Source organism: Apiotrichum porosum (genome assembly GCF_003942205.1).
Source record: "Apiotrichum porosum strain DSM 27194 chromosome Unknown scaffold_1, whole genome shotgun sequence".
Lineage (NCBI taxonomy): Eukaryota > Fungi > Basidiomycota > Tremellomycetes > Trichosporonales > Trichosporonaceae > Apiotrichum > Apiotrichum porosum.
Window position 1 is genome coordinate 1,328,453 of NW_021167108.1, and position 16,629 is coordinate 1,345,081.

General features: G+C 60.6%; 6 protein-coding genes across 6 annotated transcripts; 3 read left to right on the forward strand and 3 right to left on the reverse strand.

Annotated features, from left to right (window-relative positions):
- Positions 1-546: 546 nt before the first annotated feature.
- On the forward strand, positions 547-2,159 carry EHS24_000467 (uncharacterized protein; the record flags this gene model as incomplete). Its single annotated transcript, XM_028616296.1, has 7 exons — positions 547-672; positions 722-773; positions 894-1,104; positions 1,144-1,175; positions 1,228-1,350; positions 1,400-1,923; positions 1,968-2,159. 7 exons carry the CDS (start codon positions 547-549, stop codon positions 2,157-2,159), a joined length of 1,260 nt encoding a protein of 419 aa, XP_028480153.1.
- A 2,068-nt stretch (positions 2,160-4,227) lies between these two features.
- EHS24_000468 (uncharacterized protein) lies at positions 4,228-5,460 on the reverse strand (the record flags this gene model as incomplete). The annotated part of the gene is made up of 3 exons (XM_028616297.1): positions 4,228-4,570; positions 4,668-4,920; positions 5,199-5,460. 3 exons carry the CDS (start codon positions 5,458-5,460, stop codon positions 4,228-4,230), a joined length of 858 nt encoding a protein of 285 aa, XP_028480154.1.
- Positions 5,461-6,145: 685 nt separating this feature from the next.
- Positions 6,146-7,420, forward strand: EHS24_000469 (uncharacterized protein; the record flags this gene model as incomplete). Its single annotated transcript, XM_028616298.1, has 3 exons — positions 6,146-7,192; positions 7,245-7,322; positions 7,361-7,420. 3 exons carry the CDS (start codon positions 6,146-6,148, stop codon positions 7,418-7,420), a joined length of 1,185 nt encoding a protein of 394 aa, XP_028480155.1.
- Positions 7,421-7,618: 198 nt separating this feature from the next.
- On the reverse strand, positions 7,619-8,425 carry EHS24_000470 (uncharacterized protein; the record flags this gene model as incomplete). The annotated part of the gene is made up of 4 exons (XM_028616299.1): positions 7,619-7,823; positions 7,873-8,210; positions 8,255-8,383; positions 8,423-8,425. The coding sequence occupies 4 exons, from the start codon at positions 8,423-8,425 to the stop codon at positions 7,619-7,621; spliced, it is 675 nt and encodes a 224-aa protein (XP_028480156.1).
- A 446-nt stretch (positions 8,426-8,871) lies between these two features.
- Positions 8,872-11,061, forward strand: EHS24_000471 (uncharacterized protein; the record flags this gene model as incomplete). Its single annotated transcript, XM_028616300.1, has 1 exon — positions 8,872-11,061. The coding sequence occupies one exon, from the start codon at positions 8,872-8,874 to the stop codon at positions 11,059-11,061; it is 2,190 nt and encodes a 729-aa protein (XP_028480157.1).
- A 1,293-nt stretch (positions 11,062-12,354) lies between these two features.
- EHS24_000472 (uncharacterized protein) lies at positions 12,355-16,265 on the reverse strand (the record flags this gene model as incomplete). Its single annotated transcript, XM_028616301.1, has 12 exons — positions 12,355-12,678; positions 12,782-12,925; positions 12,962-13,151; positions 13,186-14,059; positions 14,097-14,573; positions 14,610-14,699; positions 14,739-14,822; positions 14,859-14,880; positions 14,926-15,180; positions 15,316-15,657; positions 15,692-15,859; positions 16,083-16,265. 12 exons carry the CDS (start codon positions 16,263-16,265, stop codon positions 12,355-12,357), a joined length of 3,153 nt encoding a protein of 1,050 aa, XP_028480158.1.
- Between the last annotated feature and the right edge of the window lie 364 nt (positions 16,266-16,629).

Here is a 16,629-nt window from a genome sequence, read left to right on the forward strand (position 1 = left end):
CCGGCGCCAGAGCAAAGGGGGTGTTCCTCTGCCTCACATGATTCCACCACCGCGTACGAGCCATGGACAGGTGCTGACCGTTCCCGAGGGAAGCTTGAAAGCGTAGTCTTGGGGCTTGCAGCGGGGCAGGAGAGGACGAAGAGAAACCTGCAGTGTTGGGTGCGCTGGCCTTTAACGCTCCGTCGCGGCGTGGGTGTGTCTGTGCGGGTGCGAGGGAGAGCTGGGTGGGGTGATGTTTTATCTGGTCCCCCCTTTTAAACACGCTGGCCGGAGTTTGCGGGTGTATGGCCGCGTGGCGCCTGGCTAGCTGGTGGACGCGCCGAGCGCGCCTGAGGTTGTTCGGTTCCAGGCACTTGGGCCCAGAGCCAAAACACGCGCGCGGTGTGGCCATAGCCGCCCCGGTGGTCATTGATTGCGTGCTGCATCTCTCTCTGGGTCCACGAGGGTTGCGAGTCCCATTGTCCGCATGGTCCTATATGTATCATCCCGAGCTCCAGTCGTGTGCTCTCTCCACATCTCTCCACTACCTCTCTCACCTTGCTGAACATGCCCGTCGCCACTGCTTCCAAGACTCAGACACAGACCCAGGAGCCGCTCAAGGGCACGCTCAAGCTCCAGGCCGCCACTTCTGCCACGGACGAGGCAAAGCTCGTGGACCCGTACAACTATGTCGTAAGCACTCCCGACTTTGCACGAGCACACAAGCTGACAATAACCTTAGGGAGAGGTCCTCGGCGCGGTCGACACCGACTACCCCTACGCCGAGTTCCTTCGTGAGTGGCACCAGGGCCGAGCCCCACTGGCTTTGTTGACAAACAAACCGGGATAAGAGCGCGCCATGTCGTGTGACCACTCCGACTTTTTTTTTTCTTCTTGCTGACACCACACAACAGCCCACAACCCGCCCCGCACCGAGTCGGGACCCGCCCTCGAGCCGTTTGAGTTTGTTGACCGCGGCCACTTTGCCGACCCGGGGTATGCCCGTCTGCGTGCGTTCGTCGAGGCGCACGGTGGCCGTATCAAGGACCTCGGTATCGCTATCGGCACCGTGATTGAGGGCGACGCCAAGATGGAGGATCTCGGCAAGGACGAGCTCGATGACCTGTGGGTAGTATTCGCGCCAACTGGTTGCTGACCTAGCAGTGCCCTGCTCATTGCCAGGCGTGGTGTTGTGTGTAAGTCGTGGTTGCTGGTAAATGCTCCTTTGCCGTTGCTGACCCATTCCAGACTTCCGCAAGCAGCACACCCTTACGATCGAGAAGCAGCGTGAGATTGGTGCCCACTTTGGTCCCCTGCACACCCACCCGACTTACGCTGTTCCCCGTCGTGGCGACTTGGACGATGTTGTCGGTGAGTCTTGGCTGGCGACATGATCGGGGTCCCAGCTGACATGCTCCAGTTGTCTACACCGACCGCAACTCGCGTCCGGACCCGTACGCCTTCTCGCGCGCCGAGCTCTTCCACTCGGACGTGACCTACGAGATCCAGCCTCCTGGACCCACCATCCTGCGTCTCCTCACCACCCCCGAGGTCGGCAACGACACTCTGTGGTCGTCGGGCACCGCGCTCTACTCGTCCCTCTCGCGCTACTACCAGCAGTACCTCGAGTCCCTCTCGGCCCTGCACACGGGATTCAACCAGGCCGCGTCGCGTGTCGGAACCATCACCGTGCCCCGCCGCGAGCCCATCGAGACCGTCCACCCCGTCGTCCGCGTCCACCCGGTCACGGGCCACAAGGCCATCTTTGTCAACCCTGGCTTTGTCACCCGCATCATTGGCGTGCCCAAGGCCGAGTCGGACAACACCCTCGCGTTCCTCCGTGACGGCTTTGCCCAGCAGACCGACGCCACCGTCAGGTGGAGGTGGGAGGCAGGCGACGTCGCCCTCTGGGACAACCGCGTCACCACGCACTCTGCCACTTTTGTGAGTGTCCCACCGGCCGACGTGTTTTTACTGACCATGGACAGGACGCATACCCTTCCCAGCGCCACGGCCTGCGCGTCACCCCGCTCGCGGAGCGTCCCCTCAGCGTCGAGCAGTACGAAGCGCAGACGGGCAAGAAGGCCATCGACTACATCGAGGAGCGGTACGCTCTCCTCGGCATCTCGGGACCCAAGAGCGACGAGGGCAAGACACTTGCCGGTGGCTTCCGCGACTAGGGCGCGTTCTGGACCAAGCCAGCCATGGATAATGAGGAAAAGGAGCAAGATCTGGCGCTCCCTTCAACTGTAAGCGCACAAACGTCCAACTACTGTATACCCCTTTATATTGCGGACCCACATCTCTCTTTGTATGCACACTGGTTGCACTTGCTGGCCGTGAGGCGCGGTCGCTAGAGTCCGCTCTGGTCTTTGTGGTGGTAATATCAAGCTGCGTTTGGACAGAGTGGAGAGAGTAGGTGGAGACACAGCATAGGCCCAGTTGGTCGGCACTGTTAGCTCTGCGAGACCAGGCGCAGACGTCATGGGCCAGTATCACGTCATGGGGTTGCGTCAACGACCGAGTAACAATCGCAACGTATGCAGCCTCCTGGCTTCCTGGAATTCCTGGCCTCCTGCAGCCCCACCTTTCCTCGGCCAGTTACGAGAAATACGGCTGAAATGCCCCGAAATGAAGTATGAAATGAGACTGCAATTGCCCCGAGTGCGGCAGTTCCCCCCGCAACCGTTTCTGAAATGAAATCGCTTTGGAGTCGCATATACGCTTATGATAGATATCGCTTGTAGATCGAAAAGGAACCCATCTGTGGGATCGTCGGAAAGCAATGCATCGACAGAAAGCAACCCATTTCCCCTGCTCGCCACCGCACCCACCGTCCCAACGTACGACGGTTTATCCGCCGCCGCACGAAACGCACGAAATGTACGAAACCGCAGGCGAATCGGCCGCGAAAGGCGCGAAAAATGGCCTGCGAAACACGGCGAATTGTAGTGTGTATTTCGGGGGGGTCCATAACGCACTATCGGGTGCGGGGGGAATTGTTCCCGGATCGATACTGCGTTCTCTGGATCTCTGGCACGCTGGCACCGGCCACGGGCATCTGCCTTGTGGTGTGAGTTGTTTTCCCGTCACGGTGTTGTTTGTTTGGCGTGGGTGAGGTGTTGGATGGGGACATGTACCGCCTGTCTCCTGAGATGGAGTGCGTGGAATAGAGATGCAGCGCCCCGGGGTGGTGAGTGATCAGCGCATATCCAAGAGATGGGCACGCAAGTTGGCGAGCGCACGGGCAGGCTGCTGGCAGGAAGATCACCTCTTGATCTACACCACCGGACCAACGGCTCAAGTGGGATCAACACATTGATTGCAAAGATTTGGTGATCCTGGCGCTCATCCCCCTCTAATGCATACTGTATCGCGGTGAGCCTAATAGAGCATGACGAGGGCGGACAGTCGCTCTCGACACAATGTCCGGCAACAAGCAGTGCGATGCCACTGGTGCCACTAACGAAACCTCAACGAGCCCCCTAGGTTCCAGCACAATGCCAACGAGCTACTGCCACTGCCAGCGGCTCGACTGGGGTGCACATGTTCAAGCGAGCGTCCTCGAGCCGACCCACACCCACCACAACCCACAGCAACCACCGACCTCCCGTCGTGACCGCCAAGTCCACACCGCCATTCCTCCCGCACACACCACCCCTGCAGAGCTGCTGTCTCGTCGGGCACAATGCGGGGCTCAAACGGTCAGCGGCAACATCTTGGCTCTTGGCATCTCCCCTCATGATCCCACGATCGAATGAGGAGAGACTTGAACAGTGCAGGACATTGGGACATGGCGATCGGTACGAATCGGGCCCCACAAACAAGCATGTGCATCTTGCGAATTGCCGAGATCACGACACGATGCCGAGCAGTGCAGTGCGTAGTGCAGTGCAGGTCGAACATTGCGCCCTCTCCCCCATCGCTTTTCCGTCGCATACCGTAGCCGCACACGCGCCCTTTTCTCTCGCTACGGTGCATGCACTTCTTCACTTGCTCGCTGCGTATCCGGGTAGCTCGACTAGCCGCGCTCAGCACGTACATCTGGGGGGGTATCCACAACGACTGCTGCTCCTTCTCTCTCGTGACAAACTTCCACAGCTTCTGGCTCGTAGGTAGCACAACGAAATGTAGCCCGGACGCATACCCTACTCTCCTTGTCTGATCCCTCTCTCTCTCTCTCTCTGTCTCTCGCCTCGTAACAAGCGCAGATAGCTAGCTCGCTGCTGCGCCTTCTGCCGCCGCCACCTAGGCGGAACGCTGCCACACGCCGTACGACTTGGCGTACGCGACGTACGAGCCAATGACGGCGGTGATGAGGGGGTTGGTCCAGAGACCTCCGGGCTTGGACCAGTGGATGGTGAGCGGGATCCAGCCAAAGTTGACCATGGCGTTCTGCTGCCAGGTGGCCCACTCGGCCTTGAGGGCGGCGGCGGCGGACGTCTCGGCCGACGAGTCGCCCGCCTTCTCGTCGCTGGCGGCGACCTCGTAACCCTCGGTCTTCTTGGACGACGCCTTGAGGGCGCGGGTGCGCGCCGTGAGCGACTTGTACTGGAGCGAGAGGCGGGTGACGGTGATGGCCACGTCGACACTGGGAAACAAAAGTCAGCCTCTGTTCAGTGTCCGTGTCTGTACGCTGCAAGCGAGGGGCAGGGGCGCCGCTGCGCTTCCTCCCGTGTTGTACTTACGCCCAGGAGCGGACCGAGAAGACGGCGGCCTTGCCAATGGTCTCGGGCGAGAGGGGGAGCACACCCTTGGTGCCGAGCCAGGCGACGTGCTCGCCAAGGTAGAAGCCCGAGAGGAGCAAGACACGGATCGTGTCGAGAACCTTGGGGTTCCTAATGTCGAGGTTGGCCAGGCTGGGGCGAACAAAGAACTTGATCAGCGCGCTAATGGGCTTGGGGTGCAGCTTGAGCAGCCAGTCGAGCATCGGCAGCATGCCTGCGGGTGGTCAGCTCTGGCCTGTGTCCTGGAAAATGCCGAAGACCGGGGCGACGCCGGGCATCGCCGGTTGGGGGTGGCAGCGGCGGCCGCGTATGCTGTGCGCGGGTCGACACTGAGAACCGACGCCGATAAGGCTGGTCGGAGTGGTGCCATCCATCCCAGTGGGATGTGTTCGCACGTCGTTCCCCAGGCGGCGGTGCCGGCTCTCCCGCGTCTGCCCCGAGCGAGCCCCGAGCCGTCTAGCTCTGTCCCAACCGGGATGAAAAAGCACTTACCAAACGTGCGCATGATGACACGCGCCTCGCCGAGCGAGCCACCGGCACGCACGACACCCGCGGCGAGGTTGGCCAGGCCGTCCTTGGTGGCAAAGGTGAAGAGGGTGGGGTGGGCCTCGCGCAGCTTGATGAGGCGGAGGAGGAGGGCGGCGATGAGCGGGGTCGCGTACTGGATGGTCATGACGCCGGCGTCGAGGCCGCCGGGGGCGCTGGACGCGCGCGCGGCGTGCGCGATGAGTGCGTTGAGCGAGGAGCAGGCCATTGTTTTTGGGAGATGGGGGAGAGGATGGGGAGGAAGGGAAAAGGGGAGAGAGGGATGTCACACTTGTATTGCTGCTGGCCTGCTGCTGGTGGTGAGTGACTGCGTGCGATTGTCAGCGGCCAGCGGCCCCGGCGGCAAGGCGGCTATGAACCAGCCGCCCAACCGGGAGGTCCCTTGTTGCCGAGGGGGGCACAGGAGGGTTCAAACGCGGGTTTTGTGGGGCCACGTCGGGTACATCCGATGGCTCTTGGTGCTGGCACTCGTGCTCTCACGGCCGTCGGCACCGTCCCGTTGAATGCCGCACAGGTGTGAAGGTGAGGGTGACGGTGAGGTGAGTGTGCACGCAATGGAGACTAGCCATTCCGAGCTATGGCCCATTTGGTGAGACGCGAGTTGGTCAATTGGCTGGCGCTAGGGAGAGATAATCATGTGGCACCCAAGACAGTTCCCCCGGCGAGAGCCGAGCGGTGGGCGGGGTTTGCCGAATGGGCGCGTTTTATAAAGGAGGACGTAAAGATATGATGCTGGATGTGTCTCTCATCATCATCTTCTGTTCTTCGCCTCCGCCCCATACACATATACTCTCTCGTCATCGGAGGGGCTCACAGTTATACTCACACTCGTCATAGCAACAACACTAACTCCTTCCTCACATCCTTACATCGCTGCCGCTACTACCTACACCATGCTCGTCGGCGACAGCCTCGACTTGACAGCGGGGACGCCCAATGACCTAGCGACCCCCTCACCCATGGCTCTGCCCCTACCACCTCAAGCCTCGCCCTCGCCCTCGCCCTCATCCTACCCAGACCCTCCCTCTCCCCCGCCTCTGTCTCTCACGCTTCTACCACCCCAGCCACCGATGCTCGACCTGACCCACGACGATGTCACCGACGACGACGACAAGACCATCTCTGGGCCAGTGACCCCCGTCGAAAGCCCCCACAAGCCAGCTCCCCCGAGTCCTCCAGAATGCAAGACGCCCCAGCATCCCGCAACGCCTCGTCCCGTCATCAGCACACCGCCGCCTCCGCCGCCGCGCACCCCTCCTGCGCCCCAGTTCCACCGGCCCCCACGTCCGCGCGACGTCTCCGAGCCACTACGCGAGCTGACCGCACCCTTACCGCCCACCCCGCCGTCCAAGCGTGACCTCGTCCTCGCCCGCCTGGCAAACCCCGACCGCACACCGGCCCAAGAGCGCAACTACTACTTTTTCATCGGGCGTACCTGCTGCCCGCCCTTTCTCTTTTCCAAACGGCAGCCGTGGATCGCGCCGCTCGAGAACGGGCGGTGGGCGTGGACCGGCAAGGTGGACGAGGTGGGGTACATGCGTGAAGTGGGCGAGGGATCGGGTACACTTGGAGTCGAGGGGAGTGGGCTGATGGGTGTGCTTGACGGTGTGGAGGGTCCCGATGGAGTCAAGGGCCGCTGGGTCATGAACGACCAAGCCGGGTTGGTGTGGGTGGCCAAGGGCACGAGCCGGGACAAGACCGTCAAGGCGGCGGCGAGGAAGCGCAAGGCTGACAAGTACGATGACGATGACGACGATGACATGGACGGCCACGAGTGCACGTGTAAGCGGCAGCGGCCCGACGGTGCACCCGTCAACGGCAAGAACCCGAGCAACGACGTGCCCCGCAGCGCGCCACACGAGAAGCCATTTGTCCAGCCCACATTCGGCAACTCGCGAGGCTGGACAACAGCGCAAGAGCGTGCGCTCTGGCGCATGCAGGTACGTCCCCGGCTGTGTCCCACCACTGCTTGGTAGTCCACTCACGGCCAAGCTCATTTACGGCGAGGGTAAGAACTGGCCCGCGGTGGTTCATGCTGTAGGGCAGGCGGGGCACGCAAAGACCCAGCAGGTTAGCTTTTGGCGAGGACGCGGGAAAGCTGACCGCAGGAATGTTCCAAAAAGTGGACACGTATCAAGCACAGCGTGTTTGGAGCAGCCAAGTTGTGAGGTGAGGTCAGCATGTGGAGAGAGACCTGGTAGGAGCGGGTGAGGTCGAGCATGTGACGACAGGTTGGCGCTCAGTAGACGTGTGTGCTGTATACTGCGACGTGTGATGTATTGTTCCATGGTATCAATGCGCGGTATCAATGTGGCCCCACTGTCTCTCTCTCTCTCTCTCCAGACTTCGTCTCAATCCGTGACGCTCTACTCGATGCCGCTCATGGCAACAGCGAGGTTCTCGGCAGCCTTGGACTTGGCAGTCTCGGCCGCAGCCTTGCGCTCGGCAACGCTCGTGACAGCCTCGGAAGTCGCCAGCGAGTTGGCCGCGTGCTCGCGGATAGTCGCCCACGGGTTGGCCTTGAAGGCCGGGTGCTGCATGACGGCGGGGATGCGGCGCGCGTTGTTGGCACTGGGTGTTGTCAGCCCAGCCCCATGTCACCTTTTTATTCTCAACTCACATCTGCTTCCTGCGCTGCTTCTCGGCCAGGGGCTTGGTGCGGCCCTCACCGATCCTTCCGTCGGGCTCCTGCTTCCTCTTCTGTGGAACGTCGTCGACAACACGCGCGTGGCCCTTGCTCTTGGGCACAGGCGCCTCGGGGACGGGAACCTCGCCAGCGGCCTCGGCGAGAGCAGCGGCGACACTGTCAAGACCACCGCCGACGACCTCCTTGGCCTTGCGCTTCTCGCGCCTGATGTGGGAGCGCGAATAAGGGTGCAGCGCGGCGCCGGCCTGGATCGCACCCAGGAAGGGCTTCTCGACTTTTGTCTTCTTGGGCGCCTCGGCGAGGTCGGCAATCTGAACAGTCAGAGTTGTTCAGAACCGTACGCTTTGCAACTCACAGTGACGGCGGGGGCGGAGCCGGGGAGGACCTGCTCGGCGACCTGCGAGTCGGCGACGGCGAAGGAGCGCTTGGTGAGAGAGGCAGCGGGCGCGTGCCGCCTGGAAGTTGTAGCCTTTGCTGCGCGGGGCTGGGGTCAGCGAGCGCTTCTCAACGTTGAGCTACCCACCATGGTTGTGTTGTGTGTGATTCGAGGTTTGTTAGGTGGCAAATTATTTGATTTGAGTGGAGGCTGCTGCTGGGATCTGGGATGAGAGAGGTCACGTGGTTGTCACATGGCGTTCGGGGGAATGAAGCGCGGCGCCAGTCAAAGTTCAGGCAACGGCGACGTCCATCGCTCGTCCGTCAACCACCCACCACTCAACCACAATCCTTCACAGCGCATAGACGCTCGCCTAGCTCACGAGCGAGAGGACTTTCAAAAGGGGCATGAAATATTGAGCATTGCATCATGCCGAGGTGAGCTCGTTGCCATCATCATTGTAGCTGACCTTCAGCTTCGGCAACCGTTCCCTCCTCCGCCTCCGGCGTATGCCGCGTCCTGCGCCGTCGCGGACACCAACACGCTCGCTGGCAACAGCAAGGGAGAGCGAGAACACTTCCGCACTTCCCCCCCACATGCTGCGACCCTCGGCATTTGCGTCGAGCTCGAGGCTCACGCTGGAGGCCTTCTTCGACAGCCGCAGCGACGAAGCCATCTGGTCAAGCATGAGCTTTGCGCGAGACGAGGAGCTGGTCGCTGCTCTCCTTGCCCCTCCACCGGCGGACAACACTCAGTCCTGGATCGACCCGGGAGCAGCCTACCTTGGCCTGCGGTCAAGTGGACTGTATGACCACTACCTCACCATGCTGCTGCCACAGATCCGGACACTGTACACCAACCTTCGTCCGACAGGCATGCACCAGATGCTCGTCTCCGACCTCCTCCTGCGTAAACCCGACGCTCATGCTTTGCGCGAGATTCTCCAGGCAGAGGCAGACCTCCAGCACCCGCAGACGCCCGGCGACAAGTTGAGAACAGGTCTCATTGTCCAGGCGTACAGCACGATTGCCGCACTGCTCCGCCGGCGTACCGTTACTCGCCTCTCGCGTTCGGCCAACGTCATTATCGCTCGTGCTTTGATGAAGCAAGACGCCAATGATCTCCTCCCAAACATCTTCTACGAGATGGTGTACACTTGTACTTGGGAACCAAGACAGGCGTGGCCGCTCCTTCAGATTGTCGCGCGCCTCGCCCGCAATGGCCGTGCATCAGACGCTCTCCGTCTCTTGCAGTACCCTCTCAGTCTTGGAAAGCTGCCAGAAGGTATCCTTGGCCGCAGTTCTCCCACACACCCACAGGCAGCGGCACTCCTCGTCCAGTCGGCCATTGCACGCACAGCCCTGTTCTGGGGGTTCGACGAACGTGCCAATTGGATGATTGACGACCTTGTCACGACCATGGAGAAGAGCGAGCCCTTCAGTGCCGCGTGCGAGCTTGTGTTTGCCGCGTGCCGCGCAGCCTCGGTCAGCGGAGTATCCAGCCAGGTTGAATGGGCTCGAGCGACCCTCTTGCGCATGACCAAAGACGAGCGTTTCCCGGCCATGGACGCCGGCACTCTGAACGTCCACCTCAACGCACTCCCCATCGCCACCGCTCTCGAGTTTTACTCGGCCCTCCCCGTCCCCCACGCCCCATTGACACCTCGCAACATTCTCCGTCTTGCCTTTGCCCGGCCGACGCGTTCCATCCTCATTCGCCTGGCCGAGGACCTTAGCAAGACCAAGTCGGACACGGCAGCTGTCGTCCCTGGTGTGCTGCGTGCGCTGGCGAGCGCCCGCCTTCTCCCGTTTGTGCGCGAAGCATACACCCAGTGGTGCACCACCTCGCCTTACCTCGACGCGTACACGACCCTCACACTTGTTCGCGCCTTCACCCGCGGTACACGGTCCTCGGCCAACACTGCGTTTGCACGGACCGTCCTCGCCCACTACCTCGCCACAACAGGCAGGTGGGTCCCGGTTGACAACCGCGCGACCACTGCACTGCACGCGTACGGCCTCATTGGTAATGTGGAGGGTACCGTCCCCCAGGAGAAGCAGCAACTCGACGACCTCGTCACTGCCCTCGGTGCCGATGGTGCCCGTGCCCGCCTCCGGTCCCTGGCCATGCAGTATCCCCTCCTCGCCCACCGTCTCGTGGAAATCACGCGGGCGCACGGTATCGAGCTCGGCCATTTCGGCGTCACCATCGCCGCAGCCTGCGCGGCACGGCACTGGGGTGCGCTCTCCGTCGTTCCCAGCATCAAGGCCACGCTTTCACGCGGGGACACGGCATACATCGCCGTCCTCCAGGCTTCGCGCAGGAACCGCTACGCAAAGACCCTTGCCCTCTTCAACACCGCGGTTGCGGGATTCCCCTCGGAACCAATCCTCGTCCCGACCACGGCGGCGGTCCTGAACCGTTTCGCACGGTACAAGCGCTGGGCCGACGGTCTGGATGTGGTCGCCGAGGTCCTGCCCGTCATCAGCGAGGATATCGTCGAGCACGTCGGTGTCTACCTTTCTGCAATCGCGCGGGAGGCGCGCGAGGCGCGTCGCGCTCCCCAGCAGGACGATGCCGCCGGCCGATTGGCTAGCGTGACGCTTGCGTGGGAGGGCAAGCTGCCCGTCATCACCGAGCTCGTGGGCGAGCTCGAGACGACACCGAGGACGCTCCTGGAGACCATGGTGGAGGCTACAGACAAGGCTGTGCGCGGTGTGGAACAGGAACAGGCCGGGGCCGAGGCGCCAACAGACAGCGAGGAGGTTGACCTGGAGGATATCTGAAGGAGGACCAGGTTGGAGACGAGTTGCATACCTCCGTCAAGCACCACACACAAATGCATCGTCTAGTGTTTTACATGTTTGTCCGTTACGAGGGATCGAGGGACCAGTGCCTGATAGCCGATGTTGTGGCACGAGTGGCCACGCAGCCGCCATGGCATGCACCTGAACGGCAGTGCCGTCGAGGCCGCATCGCGACTGATTAATCTTATCCATTCTCCCCGCCGTGCAACACTTGATACTCCCTGTAGACTTCATGGCCACGGCAGGGCTCTGCCCGGTCTCGAAAGGAAAGGAGAGCGCGAATTGCGGAGCAAGCCAGTGTAACAGAATTATACAGTCTGTATCCGTATAGCTTTTTAACGTCATGCCACGGATTTCCATCACAGTTAGGTTACTACTGGTGCCACAATCAAGTTAACGGGTGGACATGGTCATGACGGTGAGTGTGGCGGACGAAGTGGCGCGGCATGAGGCGGCGGTGGGAGCCAAGTAGCTGTGGAGGAGGCTGAGGGATGGTGAGAGAAGAATTGATCACCGACGCCTGACGATGGCGATACCATCAGGCATCAGAAGCTCGAGTGTTCTCGATGGTTGGTCGATCACTTCTTCGAGTCCTTCTTGCCGCCGGCGGGCTTCTTGGCATCCTTGGTGTCCTTGGGGGCACCGGGCCTGGATGCAAGTGTCAGCTACGCACTACGGAGCCTTCCTCGTGAGGTGAAGCAGCGGGCATGAGTGAGAAAGAATCTCGGCAGTCGTAACTGCGAGAAGCCTAAAACGTGTCCTCGGTCCAGCCGACACCGACCAGAACGTCCCATCACTTGTCTCCGCCACCTTCCCCGGCCTCACCCCACGTTGACTCACTTCTTGCCACCCGCACCGGGCTTGGGCTTGGGAGCACCACTGGGCTTCTTGGGGGGCATGGCGACGAATGCGAGGCGCGCGGCAGTCACAGAGACAGGTGCGAGGGCTTCAATGAGAGAGTTGATGGGTGGCAGGGTGGCGAGTATGCGGGTGGGGAGAAGGAGAAAAGGCGAGAAGAGGAGGCTACATGGACTGTATTTATCTATCCTCCACGGCGTGGGGGCCGAGCGGCCAGCACACAACGTCGTTGATGGGGGAGGACTTTGGGAATCGCCGCGGCGATAATGATTGTTTGTACTTGTTCTCTCGCCTCAGGACTTCCATATTGATCCCAGATCTGTGTGGAGTGGAGGACATCAGAGCCGCGCCGGCCTCGTAAATGCCTCACGAGTAGCCACAGCCACCGGAACCCGAGTGGCAAAATCACTCGCATCAGTCATCGGCAAACCGTGCGCGCTTCTTTGCCGGTACCGGGACCGAGGCGTCTTCCTCCGAGTCGTCGTCCACGCCTGCAAACATGACACGTTTGCTCTTGGTCGAAGTATCAGCGGCGGCGGGGAGGATCCGCGGGGTTGCTGGGGTGATGATCGGCGTCGTGCTGCCACTTTCTCCCGGTGGCGTGGTGCCGGGAGCGACAGCTGCAAGCGACTGTGCGTACGTCTCTTGCTCAACGGCGCTGAGCGTGGTTTCTCGGGGGACGAGGCGGATGGGAAACGTGGCTTGGTCGTCGCTTTCCGCATACACAAAGCGGGGGTTCTGCAGAATGGGTCAGAAAATGTCGCACCTTTTGTGTTTCGTGTCCGTGCACGAGAAGCCAGCTCCAGCTTCGGGCTTCGGCGAGCCAAGCAGCCAAACGCACCTCGATCAAGGCCCGAGAGTAGCTCTTTTCCTCCTCGTTGGACCGCATTGCAGCTTCACGGCGCACAATGTCCTCTTCAAAGGTGCCCTGGGTGACAAGAATGTCAATGTGGGTCGGCCGAGTCTGTCCAATACGGTGGATACGCTGCTGTCAGCTCCGGCACGTGAGCTAAAAGCTCACCTTGATAGCCTGCGCTTGCACGTCCAAGCTCCAAACGGGCGAAATGAAGATCATGCGGTTGGCAGCGGTCAAGGTCAAGCCGCGAGCAGCAAACTTGAGCTCGAGCAGGCACACGCGCATGCCTGGAGACGCAAAGTTCTTGAGTGCGGCCTTGCGCTGAGTTGCTGGCACTTTGGCACCAGCGTACGCCCTGGAGTCAGCTAGGCGCGAGTGCAATAGCTCACGAATTGATGTCTGTAAGCTCGAGCGCGTCGGTGAGGTGTGCAATCTCCTCATATGTTCCGAAGATGACAAACTTGTCTTCGGGCGGCGCGGCGAGAATCGAGCGGATGACAAAGTTGACCTTGGCCGACATGCTCGTGGTCTGGATGACGCCTGGCATGGGACGAGCACCGCGCATGGATTCTGCAGCGCGCTCGGCATTGCGGGCAGCCTCGTCGAGCGCGTTGTCAATGTCCATCACGTCGTCCGTGTTCTTCTTCTTGCCGAGTCGTTTCACAAGTTTTGGAGCCTTGGGCTTGTCGGCTGCTGCTTTGGTGTCGTCGCGGTGGTGGTTGATACCGGGAACGTGGGCCGCATTGGCCTGGTTGGGCCTGGACCGCCACTCCTTTTCGGCCTTCTCCATGACGGCCAGGAGCGCTTCACACTCTGGGTGCTTGACACGCTCGTCCCAACCCGAACGCACAATGTCTTGGACATCGGCCCCACGCGTGTTTGCTTGACGCATAATCTGCAAGCTGGCGGCGTCGACAAGCGAGGGACGGGTGTGACGGCTTTCGGACCAAGCATCCAAGATGGTAGCTGGCACCATACCAGCCTCATATGGAATAGAGGGTACCGCGCGTTGCATCCATTCTGACCAGTCAGGGCTGTCAAGAACAGCTCGTCGCATGTGCAGGAGGGCTTCTTCCAGCCCCTTTCGTTGTTCCTCGGTGACCTGTTTCTTCCTCAGGTGGCTCTCGGTACGTCCAATGGCACCCTCAAGGTCCATCTCTGTGGACGAGAACCACAAACAGGCGAGATGGAGGTTAGCCACCACTTGATTAAACGCCTCGGTGTTGCGAGGGTGCAGAAAGTAGTCTGGGTCTTCGAAGTTACCTGCTGGGTTAGATGACATAGGAGATGAGTCACCCACTTGTGTAGACGTTACTGGCCATGAGTGCAGTAAGAGCGTTGTACGTGAGACGCTGCCAGTGGGTGAAGTGCACGGTCTCAGCGGTGAGGGTCGATTCCGGGAGGCTGACCTCCTGATCAATCACACCAGGGCGATGCTTGACCATAATAGCGGACATGATCTGTCGGATTCGCTCCACTGCGCCGTACATCGGTCCTGCCCGTTTTCGGAGTGGCGTGGTCACGAGACGCTGGAAGTCTTCCTGCTGGAAAATCTCAGAGGCCAAGAAACCTTTAAGCATCTTGCCGAGGCGCTCGACGTCGTTGAGGTCTGCCTTGGACCACTGCCGCCGCGGTGACTCGGTGCCGGAAGTAGAGTGTCCATTGGTAGCATGGCCATTCGGTGTTGAGCGTCCAGAGTCCACGCGCTGCATGGCTTCGGACTCGAGGAACGACTTGACAGCACTCTCTGTCCCTTGCTTTAACTGTGTCGTCGGCGCTGGTGGGTCAGTTGAGTCCGGCAAAGGTTACCCACTTCCGCTAACGATCCATCGACGCTCGATGCTGAGTGCATCGGCCAGAATCATTGCGTCACTCTTGGTGTTGTTGGCAATGTTACCTTCGTCTGCTTGTCAGTTCCAGCAGCCAGCGCCCAACAACTCACCAAGAATGATACGCTTCCAACGAGCCCTCAAGAGCTCTGTTGTAAGTGTCTCGTCATCATATCGCTGGCCCTCGCGCCGGAAACCTAAAGTTTGTCAGGGTGGTCGTGTTGGTAGCTCACGATCCAAGCTCATAAGAACAATCTGCTGGGTGAGCGCCACACGTCGGGTCAACGGCCTGTTACGTACGTCGTATCGAACAAGCTCCTCCATTGGTGGCAACGGCGTCTTCTCTCGGCCTCCTTCGGGGATAACCAGAATCTTCAAGGCCTCTGCTTCCAAGTGGGTCTCGGCCTCGGCGAGCCATTGCGGGACCAAGAGCAGCGGTACAACCACAAGGGTCGTTTGGGCCAGGACGAATCGCTCAGGCGCTATATCGGGGACCCTCTTGGCCCCACGAGGTAACCTCACTGGTGGCGGAAAGCGGTAGTAGATACACTTGCGCTCGTCGATCAGTTTCTCCACTGTAGGTGTGATGCTCCACCCAGTTCTCGCCGCGGCCGGATTACTGCACGCCACAATGTCGGCACACATGGATGCGAGAGAGGGTGTCCCGTCCGTCGTTGGTGAAATGCCCACCTCTCCCCGCATCACTGCAGCTGAGGCTGTAGGGTAGCTTCGTAAGGCAATGTCCGTCGTGACGGCTGAGATGTTGTTGGCAAAGTCGACAGGCGGCTGAGTGGGCTGGTGGCGCGACACCAGGACCAGCGCGAGGCACATGAGTGTCTTGCCAACACCCATCTGTTCGCAGAGGATACCTCCGCGTGACAGCGGATATCGAAACGGTTGCCGCCGAATGTCCATGCGCTGGAGGTCGACGAAGTACCGCTCCCCGGTAGCGGCTTCGGCGAAGCGCGAGTATGAGGGATCCACCATCGTGCCCGGCTGCGACTCCATCTGCAGCATCCTTGCCACCGAGCGCTAATGTCAGCTCCACGCGGGATGGAAGACGTACAATCTGGTACTTGTACATCATGGTCTGTACGCCTGGCGGGTTCTCATAGTTGGTCAAGCCGGCAAAGGCCTCGTCGTCGCCGAGAAACTCGCCAGGCTCGAAATGTGGTTCTGGCGGGCTCTCAATGAGGGCGTAGAGTGCCTGCATGCCGGCGCAGAGGTCCTCGGGCTGGAATTAGCCGACTGCTTCAACCAAGTGGACTCACTGTATCTTCCAGCAGCCGTCCTTCCTCGCCATCCCATCCTTTGTCCAAGAGTGGAAACAGCCGACGGAGCCGGTTGACACGTTGGGAGCTATTGTTCCACCGACCAGCGTCGTTGGTACTAATGGCCACCCGTACCACAACCTCATCGCCTCTTCGACGCCGATCGCAGCTTGTGCTGAGGTACACGTCGCGCAAAAGGTCCTTCAGGAGCCCAATCTTGTCGCTTTCCTCGGGGGCCCATGGGTGGCGGTCGAGGTAGGCAGCGTCGAGCAGTGCCCACTCTGGGTCGTCAGGTTGTGCGCTTGGCCCTGCATCTGGATCTGCTTTTATCGTCAAGGTGCCCAGCTGCAGAGGCCTGGACGGTGTCATGGTGTTGTTGAGTGACATTGGAGGGGATGGAGTGTCGCGACGGCGAAGAGAAACAAACGGAGATTACCATGTTACGTCATCTTCGACCGGAAGCGTGTCTCAATCGTGAAATGGCCGCCATTTGCCTTGTGCGTCCACAGCTCAAGGCAAAATGCTGCGGATGCGCGACCATTGTGCGCGACGGATCGTACACTACACGGCTGGAGGACCTTCATTGCAGCAAGCAAGTGGCCGTGACTCCATGGGGGGAGCGCGTTTGCATGGCGAACAGATGGCGCAATCAAGGAACCCCCCAATTACAAACTGGACGACGCCTCCAAATAAATCTCCATTTAGCCCAAAATGCTAATGTATTTTTCTAATC